The sequence below is a fragment of the Mytilus edulis genome, chromosome 10, assembly GCF_963676685.1.
Source record: "Mytilus edulis chromosome 10, xbMytEdul2.2, whole genome shotgun sequence".
Classification (NCBI taxonomy): Eukaryota; Metazoa; Mollusca; class Bivalvia; order Mytilida; family Mytilidae; genus Mytilus; species Mytilus edulis.
Genome location: NC_092353.1, coordinates 55,022,203 through 55,034,460, shown reverse-complemented (window position 1 = coordinate 55,034,460; position 12,258 = coordinate 55,022,203). Strand labels below are relative to the sequence as shown.

The window sequence follows — 12,258 nt, the reverse complement described above, 5'->3', positions numbered from 1 at the left end:
CTTGTTACATCATATACTGTGAAAGTACTTTTATTCGTGGGGTACCAATTTTCGTGATTTTCGTGGATGACTTTATCCACAAATTTAAGTGTCCAATGAAATAAAACAACCATTGTCCAAATCAAGACATGGAAAGATCCCCATGAAGGTTTGACTACTGATATGATCTAGAGAATATACTGAATAACCTCGAATCTCAGAATGCAGTCACAGAACTACAACTGCATGCAGGATTATACCCATTTAATATTTAATAACCTAAACTGTACAATTTTTTGTTTTTAATATTCTCATAAAAATATTTTTTTTTCGATGAAAGTCAGATTTACGGTATTGATATGCTAGTATGATAAAGTGTTCATTTTATAGCCTCATAGTTCTCGTACATATGGGAAATAATAATTTCATGCTGGACTTTATTTTGATAAGAATTATTTGACAATTCAGGATATGTTTATAGTATTTGTTTATGATACTGATTTCTTTATGTGACATGTGTATGGCCTAATTAACACATTTGATGGTCCTTAATCTGTTGATCACTTTATCTTGGGTTAATAAGTGTTGTCACTACGATTTACACGGGTCAATGTTTACTTTGCAATTTCCTTCAATCCAGACTATTTGTAACCTTCGTTTCAATTTTCTTTTTTTAGAAAACTAAAATCCACGAATTTAAAAAACCACGAAAATTGATACCCACGAATCAAAGTACTTTCACAGTATGCACAGTTGACCAATAGAATCAAAATGTGTATGCAACCTCAATCAATGTAGAAGGTCAGTAGCAGATGCAATAGTGCCAAAATATCCATAGATAGCATTTCCAATTATCTTATGCTGGTCTCTTATGGAGAGTTGTCTCATTTGCAATCATACCACATCTTCTTATTTATATAAACATACAGAATGTGGCTGGGTTAAAAATGTGAGCAAAATCCCCACCCTCCCCCTAATCTGGGACAGTGGTTTAACAGTAAAACATAAGAACAAACTATAAAAATCATTTGAAAAAGGCTTAACTCATCAAATGGAAACAAATACAAATATTACACAGAGTGGACGTGGCCGGGTACTTGTATATCCCAACAACAAAAAGACACTTAGTACAGATCTGAGAGTACTCACAGTTACTGACAGCTAGTTCAACTAATAAAAAAAATCATGCATCTAAGACTAAATAATCAATCATTACACATCCAACATCCAATGGATTTAGTTTAAAGACATAATAAACAGTCAGAGAACAACATGACCTTGTGCAATGCCAAGATACAGGTCTTGACAGATTGTAGATCCATGAATGTGTATATTTATATAACAATAATATTTAGTTTGCTTTTAATTTACTGATAACAAAATCAATATTAATACCAATAAAAACAATATTCAATGATCTAATTAGTGTTGAATTGATAACCTTTTAGAATAAGTTTATTATAAGAATTAATAAGTTTACCAGGATTGTTTCAAAATTTCTGGACAAGGTAAACAACATTTCCGCAAAAATGAGGATGTGCTATCCCGTTTGAAATAAATTTGGTACAACCAAACAATATTTTTAGCTTTGGAAGGATTTAGTAAAGGTTTTAAGTAATTTGTGGTAAAGAAATCTCTGGCTTAATAATTTACAAACAATACATAGATTATGTTTTTAAAAATCAAAAACTTCACAATAGACATGAGCATAGCGAACGAACTGTGAAATATTAACACCGTTAGATGGTGCCAAAGGAACATCACCATCTTAAAAGGGAAAATTAACAATAGGGAACGAAAAATCATCCGTTTTGTCGTAAATTTTAGTGTGGAGTTTCCCGTGTGAAACCGAAATATCTAAATCTAAGAAAGGAATATTTGCTTACTTGATATACTTCTTAAATACTCCACATCACTCACTCTTTTCTTCTTCTTTCTGGGACTCAGTGTTCTACAAATATACAAGGTAAAATCAATGACAAGGGGAGTTTTTAATGACCATCATGGTCTTGCAAGGTCCAACTGCATAATAAAGTGACATCCTGACAACCAATTTTTTTAAAAACGCCATGAAAAATAAAACTAGAGGCTTTTAACAGCCTGTGTCGCTCACCTTTGTCTATGCGTATACATGAATTAAACAATGGACACAGATGGATTCATGACAAATTGTGTTTTGATGATGGTGATGTGTTTGTAGATCTTACTTTACTGAACATTCTTGCTATTTACAAATTTCTCTATCTAAAATAAACTTGGCCCTTTAGTTACAGAGGAAAATATTTTGTAAAAATTTACAAAAATTTACCAAATTAATGAAAATTGTAAAAAATTGACTATAAAGGGCAATAACTCCTTAAGGGGTCAACTAACCATTTTGGTAATGTTGACTTATTTGTAGATCTTACATTGCTGAACATTATTGTTGTTTACAGTTTATCTCTATCTATAATAGTATTCAAGATAATAACCAAAAACGGCAAAATTTCCTTAAAATTACCAATTCAGGGGCAGCAACCCAACAACCAGTTGTCCGATTCATCTGAAAATGTCAGGGCAGATAGATCTTCACTTGATAAACAATTTTACCTCGCCTAGTATTTTCAGAGGAGAAGATTTTTGTACAGTTTACGACAACGACAGACAAGGTGAGCTAAAAAATCATATTCAGTATAGGATACAAGTGTAAAAAATCCACAAAGTCTTCTGTTTACACTGTTTTTAAAAGATGATATAAATTCTATAAAAGTACAGCCATATGGATCATCCAATCAAACTAGGTATTTTTCTATAATGAAAATATTACACTTTAATGTAATCTTGTGACTTCTTCATCTGAATACTTAACATTTATATATAAGCATCATTTCTAAAGCCTAAATTTGTAGAATAGCAGTTAGTCTATTCATGTGAAACCGTCAGGGTTCTCGCTAAGGATTTTTGAAAGCGAGTCCAGGGACTCATAATTTTTTACCATGGTGAGTCCAACAACAAGAAGAAGATATTTTATTGCAATATAATGTAATATTTTAGTCTCCATGGCCTAACAGAGCAATAAAATGACATTAAATTCAGATTTCTTTTAAACTTTTGCAATAAAAAGAGGATATTTGTGTTTAACTGTGTTCAGTTTATACAAAATATTTCAATCTTGATGCATCTGTGGACTCACCAGTTTTGAGTACAGACAGATTTTGATGAGTCCAGGACTCATGGACTCGCCTTAGCAAAAACCCTGACCCCTGCAACATTTTTTAAGTGTCTGCCATAAGCAAGGAATCTGTTATCTACTAGTGGTCGTTGGTAACTGTCTGTATTTTTTATCTATTGCTTTAGTTTTTCAGGCTGTCTTTCTTTCAGTGTTTCTGTTGAATTGTTTCACATTTTTCTTCCCAGGGCCTGAAAAAGCTTACTATAGGGTTTTGTTTATTGTTGGATTGTTTCACATATTTTCATCCCAGGGCCTTTTAAAGCTTACTATAGGGTTTTGTTTATTGTTGAATTGTTTCACATATTTTCATCCCAGGGCCTTTAAAGCTTACTATAGGGTTTTGTTTATTGTTGAATTGTTTCACACATTTTCATCCCAGGGCCTTTAAAGCTTACTATAGGGTTTTGTTTATTGTTGAATTGTTTCACATATTTCATATGTTCATCCCAGGTCCTTTTATAGCTTCATATAGGGTTTGGCTAATTGTTGAAATGTTTCACATTTTTTCATCCCAGGGTCTTTTAAAGCTTACTTTAGGATTTTGCTAATTGTTGAATGCAACCTCATTTTTTGAAAGATAGTTGTATTATTTGCAATCATACCACATCTGCACAACCAATCAATAAATAACTTACTCTATAATAAATGGATGTTTAAGTAATTCTGCTGCTGTATCTCTCTGTGCAGGTTCTGGCTGGAAACACCTGTCGAGTACAAATGATATTATCTTATGAAACAACACAATGTGACAGTGAAGAAAGACATAATCTGATCTTGTTTCCATTATTTCCTTTATCTAATTTTTTTTCACTATTTTCACATTTCCCAATTGTAAAAAAAAAATTATTCTCCTCAGTAGTAAAAATATATGTTCCAAGCAAATGATTGGCTGAAATCTAAATACTAATTACTTTAAAAGCTTGCCAAGCCTTGCGCTTTAGATATTAAAATTGAACTGTCTGGAGTGGAGAATTATTTGAAAGTTTAACATATCTATGACCAGGTGAACATTAGTAACACCGAATTTTTTTAACAGCTATATATAAGTAAATTGGATAATATTATCAATGTATCAAGTCCCCTCCCCCTGCTTTTAATGTAGCGACACTCAGTAACATATAAATGATGTGATATTATACCTAAGAAGAAAATCTTTGGCATTAGCTGACATTGTTTCTGGAATTTCTGGATGCATTTTATAAAATCCTACTTTGAACATAGCTGCCTCAGGGCTTTCAAGCTGAAACACACAAATGGAACTAGACTTATAGTAGTATCATTAAGAAGAAATATCTTACAGCTAACTTCCCAATGCATGTAAAGCAATACTTTGGTTAGCTTACTTGCTTTGTATGTAAATTGTACAATTGTAATTAGGATAATGCCAAATCAAATTTAAATACAGAATGTATAAAAATATATACAGGTTAAATTATACCTATATATATTGTTTGGAGATGTCAATGTTAATTATGAAGCTTGAATTAAGGTTTATACAAACAGAGCAAGCAAGCCTTTCTATGTTTTACTCTACGAGCATTAGGAAATTAGCTGTAAATTTAAAATCATATCAAATCACATGTTAAAATACGGTAAACAAACTTGTCACATTTCTTGAATGTTAGCGTACATGATCATATAGAGTAGCGTTTTTCAAAGATCATTCTAACTTTTAGAATTCATAGATAAATACAAAAGCAATTAACATTTAACTTCATCTTTTCTATAAAATGTAAAGAAAATAAATAATAGAAAAAGCAAATAAGTTTGTTTCATGTAACTATCTAGTCTATAAAAAGTAAAAACTACTATTTTAGTACCCTTTCTTAAATTGGCAAATCTTAAAACATTTGATGGAACCCTTGTGCTAGTCATTTGTCAACAATAGCCTACCTCAATAAATGGAATTTTACCCGTTGCCATCTCAATTACTGTACAGCCAAGTGACCAGATATCAGCCTTTAATGAATAATCATATTATATTATTTTCATTCTTTTATACAAAATACATAATGTAAAATAAGGCAGTTTGATGGTGTTTAAAGGTTATACTGTCGATTCATTATTAATTGTGGATACTTTTTTGTGTGGGTTTCCTGGGTACAAGTGAACCACAAATTTAAATGTTCAATGTAATACAAATTTCTAGAAACTTTAGCAGAACCATGAAATCGCATATCCACGAAAACGCAAGGTTTCCACAATCAATAAAAATTGGTACCCATGAAAATAAATGAATTCACAGTAATTATTATTCAATTAGATTTTATAGATATTAAAATTTCAATCTATCATTAATTCATTTCATCTTTGTAAAGGGAAACAACCATTTCTTACGCAATATATCCTTTATTTTTATTTAATCAATAATATATCCATTATTTTTATTTAATCAACCTGTGGTTCGTTTGATCTCAGTTGTTCATTGGTCAAAACTCTATTATGACTTCGAATTTTCTTACTAAGCCAAAATGGAAAAGGGCATGACATAATCTATAAATACTTTATAAATGAATAAATACATACTGAAGGACCATATCCTCTGGCACCTTTATCTATAACTTCTGGAGCCATGTACTGTATGGTTCCTGTAATAAATACAACATGTTTATACTTTGTCAACAGAGTGACATGTTCTTTATGGTTTATTTCAGGGCTTTTTTTATCTAAACATATATTATAGTTTAAGGGTGAAGGTTGGTACCTATTAAAACGTTTAAATCCACTGCATTTGTTTGCACCTGTTCTAAATTAGGAATCTGATGTTCAGCAGTTGTTGTTTGTTGATGTGGTTCATAATCATAAATTTTCCTCATTTCTCGTAAAGATTAGACCGTTGGTTTTCCCATTTGAATGGTTTTAAACTAGTCATTTTTGGGGCCCTTTATAGCTTGCTGTACGGTGTGAGTCAAGGCTATGTGTAGAAGAACGTACTTTGACCTATAATGGTTAACTTTTTCAAATTATGACTTGGATGGAGAGTTGTCTCATTGGCACTCATACCACATCTTCTTATATCTATATATTAAATGATTTTCAGACAGCTTATAAACTACTAGCATGAAATGCAAATATCTAGCTGTAAGAAGTTCTATTTCTTTCAATGATGCACAACTTTCCTTTTCCACAAAAGAAATCCATAAAACCTTTATAAAAGTTGAAACTGATACCAATTCTTAAAAGTTGAAATCAGAGATTAAACAAGTTATTTGAAAACAAGAATGTGTCCATAGTACACGGATGCCCACTTTCACTATCATTTTTCATGTTCAGTGGACAGTGAAATTGGGGTCAAAATTTTAATTAGGCATTTAAATTAGAAAGATCATATCATAGGGAGCATGTGTACTTAGTTTCAAGTTGATTGGATTTCAACTTCATTAAAAACTACCAAAAACTTTAACCTGAACTTCGCACTATTATTTTCTATGTTCAGTGGACCGTGAAATTGGGATCAAAACTTTAATTTGGCACTAAAATTAGAAAGATCATATCATGGGGAACATGTGTACTAAATTTAAAGTTGATTGGACTTCAAATTCATCAAAAACTACCTTAACCAAAAACTTTAACCTGAATTCGGACGAACGGACGCACAGACGAAAGAAACGAACGGACGTACAGACCAGAAAACATAATGCCCCTCTACTTTCGTAGGTGGGGCATATAAAGTTGTTGAATGCACATTTTTTTGTTGAAGAAATGGAATAAATTCAAAATTTATTTAACAGTAGTGTACTGCTAGAACTGATAATTTTTATGCCTACCTGCAAATGTATCGGCACATGGATTTATACCAGACAAACGTTTAGAGGTTCCAAAGTCTGAGATCTTTAGTACACCACTGTATGTATTGACAAGCACATTATCTCCCTTGATGTCTCGATGAACAATCTTATTATCATGCTAGAAAAGAGAAAATATGAAATATACAAACTTTTAATTTTAGTTTCTTGTGTATAATTCAGAGTTTGGTATGATGTCCAATATCACTGAACTAGTATACATATTTGTTTAGGGGCAACTGAAGGATGCCTCCGGGTGCGGGAGTTTCTTGCTGCATTGAAGACCCATTGGTGGCCTTCGGCTGTTGTCTGCCCTATGGTCTTGTTTTTGTCTCTTTGACACATTCCCCATTTCCATTCTCAATTTTATTTAGTACAGATATCACAAATTTTGATAAAGTTGCAAGGTGAATTTTAACAAGTGAAACTGCGAGCTACTGCTCACTGATGATACCCCCGCCGCAAGTGGATAATATTAATAGTGTAAAAATATGCAAGTGTTCGGTAAACAGGAAGTTGTCCAGTGATGAATCTGAAAATGCATCACACAGTAAAGCTGACTTATATAAATCCTGAAACCAAATTACAGAAAGGGTGGATGTGTAGTTCCTGAGAAAAATGTGACGAAAGTTTTGTGGGACGGACTGACTGACTGACTGACGGACGGACTGATGGACGGACGGACTGACAGACAGAGGTAAAACAGTATACCCCCCTTTTTTAAAGCGGGGGTATAATGAGAATTTAAAGTAAGTGTTAAAATAATACCTCATTCGAAGACCAGTTTACCTTTAATTTGTGCAAGCATCATGTCACTGGATATATGTATCCATTTTGTTCCATTTATTAAACATATTATGTTATTTGTGTTTTCAGTCTTATGTGTTTCGCATTCATATCATGTTCATGTTTCTTGACGATTGACGACTAATAGTTTTGCGCTGCATATTTTGAAACAAACTATAGCTTTATACGCTAGAAAGTCAATGCGATTCTTTATTATCATTTAAAGGATATGTATTTATATTCAAATGGCATGATTTATGCATGAACCCAAAGTGTGGCAATACTAACCATATATATATATATACTAAAATAAGCACTTTTCGAGTTAGTCACTGATCAATATAACATACGAGAGTCACCGCTGCAGGTACTTGTAACTTTATTTATTCTTTTAGCCATGTTTAAAAGTTTCAATTAAAGTTAAGTTATTTTAGCATTTCAAATATATAATTCAATTTGGATTGAAAGCCACATTTTGGTATATAATATTAGTAAATATCCGAATAAAGCTCTAGATCTGTTGCATGCGTATATTTCAGTTATACATATTGTTCGTATTTATTGGAACACATTATAAACTTGGTTTACAATTTGTATATTTGCAGATTCATAATAAAGTAATATAATTGGACGACTCATTTACTGCAGTAAATGGCCCACTATTTATACCATGCCGAAAGTCTTTATGGTTCTAGTGACTTATATTCACCCAGGTTGGTGATTTATTTGTGTCTCATTTTTCCTGCGACAATCAGTAATCCACTGGCAAAGATTTTCTAGTTTTATTTATTAAGGAAAAATTTTCCCATTGAACCCCATTTTTCTTTTTAATATGAGGCAGGCATTACCTGTGAATGGGGACGAAGTTTGTTTAAATTATTTTTTTTGTATTTTAAATATTTGTCAACCAGATGCTCCGCAGGGCGTAGCTTTATACGACCGCAGAGGTTGAACCCTGAACGGTTAGGGCAAGTATGGACACAACATTCAAGCTGGATTCAGCTCTAAATTTGGATTGTGATTAAATAGTTGACACAGCATAGGTTTCTGACACAGAATGAATGTGTTCTAATGAACTTAAAATTTTTGTTTCTCTTAGAGCAATTCACTATGCTGTTGAATATTAATCCTCTCAAAAAAATGTTTGAAGAAATTTTCTTTTTTATTTATGAAATTTCAAATGAGAAAAATTGAACCCAATTTTTTTAATCACATCCCCCTTTCCCTTATTCCAAAACTAATCTCAATTAAAATTTCTAATGGAGTTTGCAACAATAACTACTCATTTAAATACATCATAAAATATTAAGATGTAAAAAAACTGCTTGTTATCACTGAATGGTAAAGATTATTTTAATTTATCAGTTGGTAGTAAAAAGTGAATATACATTGTATATTGTATATAACAAAGATTTAAGTTGATTCTGGACAAAGAAAGATAACTCCAATTAAAAAAAAATCTTGCTATTGCACAATATTTTGCAATTAGATATTTCTTGCTTACTATTCTGGACAAAGAAAGATAACTCTAATTAAAACAAAATTTGATATTTCACAATATTGTGCAATTAGATATTTCTTGCCATTGCGCAATACTGTGCAATTGAAAAGACTTGCTATTACACAATACTTATATAATATAATAATTTTAGATCCTGATTTGGACCAACTTGAAAACTGGGCCCATAATAAAAAATCTAAGAACATTTTTGGATTCAGCATATCAAAGAACTTCAAGATTTCAATTTTTGTTAAAATCAGACTAAGTTTAATTTTGGACCCTTTGGACTTTAGTGTAGACCAATTTGAAAACAGGACCAAAAATGAAGAATCTACATACACAGTTAGATTTGGAATATCAAAGAACCCCATTTATTCAATTTTTGATGAAATCAAACAAAGTTTAATTTTGGACCCCGATTTGGACCAACTTGAAAACTGGGTCAATAATCAAGAATCTAAGAACATTTTTAGATTCAGCATATCAAAGAACCTAACTGATTCATTTTTTGTCAAAATCAAACTAAGTTTAATTTTGGACCCTTTGGACCTTAATGTAGACCAATTTGAAAACGGGACCAAAAGTTAAGAATCTACATACACAGTCATGACAGTTAGATTCAGCATATCAAAGAACCCCAATTATTCAATTTTGATGAAATCAAACAAAAGTTTAATTTTGGACCCTTTGGGCCCCTTATTATGTTGGGACCAAAACTCCCAAAATCAAACCCAACCTTTCTTTTATGGTCATAAACCTTGTGTTTAAATTTCATAGATTTCTATTTACTTATACTAACGTTATGGTGCGAAAACCAAGAAAAATGCTTATTTGGGTCCCTTTTTGGCCCCTAATTCCTAAACTGTTGGGAACTAAACTCCCAAAATCAATACCAACCTTCCTTTTGTAGTCATTAACATTGTGTTTAAATTTCATTGATTTCTATTTACTTAAACTAATGTTATTGTGCGAAAACCAAGAATAATGCTTATTTGGGCCCTTTTTTGGCCCCTAATTCCTAAACTGTTGAGACCAAAACTCCCAAAATCAATCCCAACCGTTCTTTTGTGGTCATAAACCTTGTGTCAAAATTTCATAGATTTCTATTAACTTAAACTAAAGTTATAGTGCGAAAACCAAGAAAATGCTTATTTGGGCCCTTTTTGGCCCCTAATTCCTAAAATGTTGGGACCAAAACTCCCAAAATCAATACCAACCTTCCTTTTGTGGTCATAAACCTTGTGTTAAAATTTCATAGATTTCCATTCACTTTTACTAAAGTTAGAGTGCGAAAACTAAAAGTATTCGGACGCCGGACGACGACGACGACGACGACGACGACGACGACGACGACGACGCAGACGCCAACGTGATAGCAATATACGACGAAAATTTTTTCAAAATTTGCGGTCGTATAAAAAAAAGATACGGAAATACCGTAACGTTTCCGATTTTGGTTCTGTTGTTAGGGATTTTACTTGTGACGTTATTTAAGTTATGACGTCATGTTCAATGTAAACAAAGAAACGCAATGCATCAGGTAGGCCTAACGTTTATTTATACCAAAGACAAAGAATGATTAAAAATGAAATATTGGTATTGTGTTCCTTTAGTTCCTATATTTTACTAGACTAATCAAAGTCTCACGACAACAAGACCGGAAGAAGGAAGTAGAGTTATGTGTTCTGCACAGATCCGGAAATTAAAAAACACGACAAAAAAAATTGAACGATTTTGAGTTCATTATAGTACAATGAAAAATTTGGGAAATTTTCCAGATTTTTTTTAAATTTTTTTTTATTGAATTTTCTATTGTATTAGGGGACTTCGTCCCCATATAAATCTTTTATATGTTTAATTATAAGCCATCTGTAACAGTCTTATAAAATCTTAAGTTATTTTTTAACAGTTTTTGAGAACTTTAACTTGTCAATGATAAAGCTATGAAAAATCAAGAGAGAACATTTTCCTGCCAAATTTCAAGGGCTAATATCTCGAAAACAAGCACATTGACCTACAAAAATGTATATATTTTTTTTTGATTTTTTAGTTTCTTTAGTAAACCCCTATCAATATATACTAGTGCTATGAAAAGCTTGTTATTTTGAAACTGAGTAGCAAACTTCCTTAGAGAACATTTATGTTTTGACTTTAAAATGTTTTTTCACATGTCGATCATTGGTTTGGTCTATCCAAAACAAAACATTTTTTTATTTGAAAATAAATTGTGAAAACTAACTTGGTATATTAGAATACGGTTGATTCATTTATTTGTGTGGGAACCATTATACCTGGTGGGATTTTCATGAATAATGTGATTTTGTGGTTTTGAAAAAGTTTGTATACAATTGCAAGCCTATAAGCAATTTATACTTCTATAAACTTTAAAATGTGTGGTTTCCCTTTCCCTATACCACAAAATCAACAGAAAATGATATCCTATGAACTAAAGGTGGTACCCAACACTTTAACTAAAATTAATTTGACTCGTTTAATTTTCTTAAAATTTTGACTAAGTATTTACTTTGACCCTTTGACAAAAATACAAAAATTTCAAAAAATTTGAACAACTGTTTTATCAGAAAAATTACACTGGTTATATAGCAGTTTGACAAACACTTGTTTTGATCATTGAAAAGCTTAATATTCCCTTAACAACACATCGTAATTAAAACGTTTTGCTGATTTTACAGAGTTATCTCCCTGTAGTGTTAGGTACCACCTTTACAAATGAATCCAACATACCAAGTACTTCAGACCATCTAGTATCTGTTTTGTGTAGAAGGCTATTGTTGATTCGTTATCCTTCAGTGGACCCCATTTACTATGTAATAACTGTGATAAACTTCCTGTAGAGGAAAATATAAATAGACATAAAAAGAAAATCATTTTGTTGAATATTATTAGTGTTATTGCATCAGCTTACATGCAAGTTTAATTTGTGAACACTCATAATAATGATTTGTTTTTGCCTACAGTGACAAATTCAATGCAGA

General features: G+C 31.6%; 1 protein-coding gene across 1 annotated transcript in view; it reads right to left on the bottom strand.

The window, feature by feature from the left end:
• LOC139492165 (mitogen-activated protein kinase kinase kinase 15-like) overlaps positions 1 to 12,258 on the bottom strand; it is a 97,870-nt gene that overhangs the window by 50,798 nt on the left and 34,814 nt on the right. The window contains exons 19-25 of the mRNA XM_071280317.1: positions 12,008 to 12,111; positions 6,958 to 7,096; positions 5,717 to 5,778; positions 5,084 to 5,149; positions 4,330 to 4,430; positions 3,826 to 3,894; positions 1,866 to 1,930 (exon numbers count right to left, since the gene is read on the bottom strand). Coding sequence (XP_071136418.1) covers positions 1,866 to 1,930; positions 3,826 to 3,894; positions 4,330 to 4,430; positions 5,084 to 5,149; positions 5,717 to 5,778; positions 6,958 to 7,096; positions 12,008 to 12,111 — 606 coding nt within the window. The remainder of the gene's footprint in view (positions 1 to 1,865; positions 1,931 to 3,825; positions 3,895 to 4,329; positions 4,431 to 5,083; positions 5,150 to 5,716; positions 5,779 to 6,957; positions 7,097 to 12,007; positions 12,112 to 12,258) is intronic.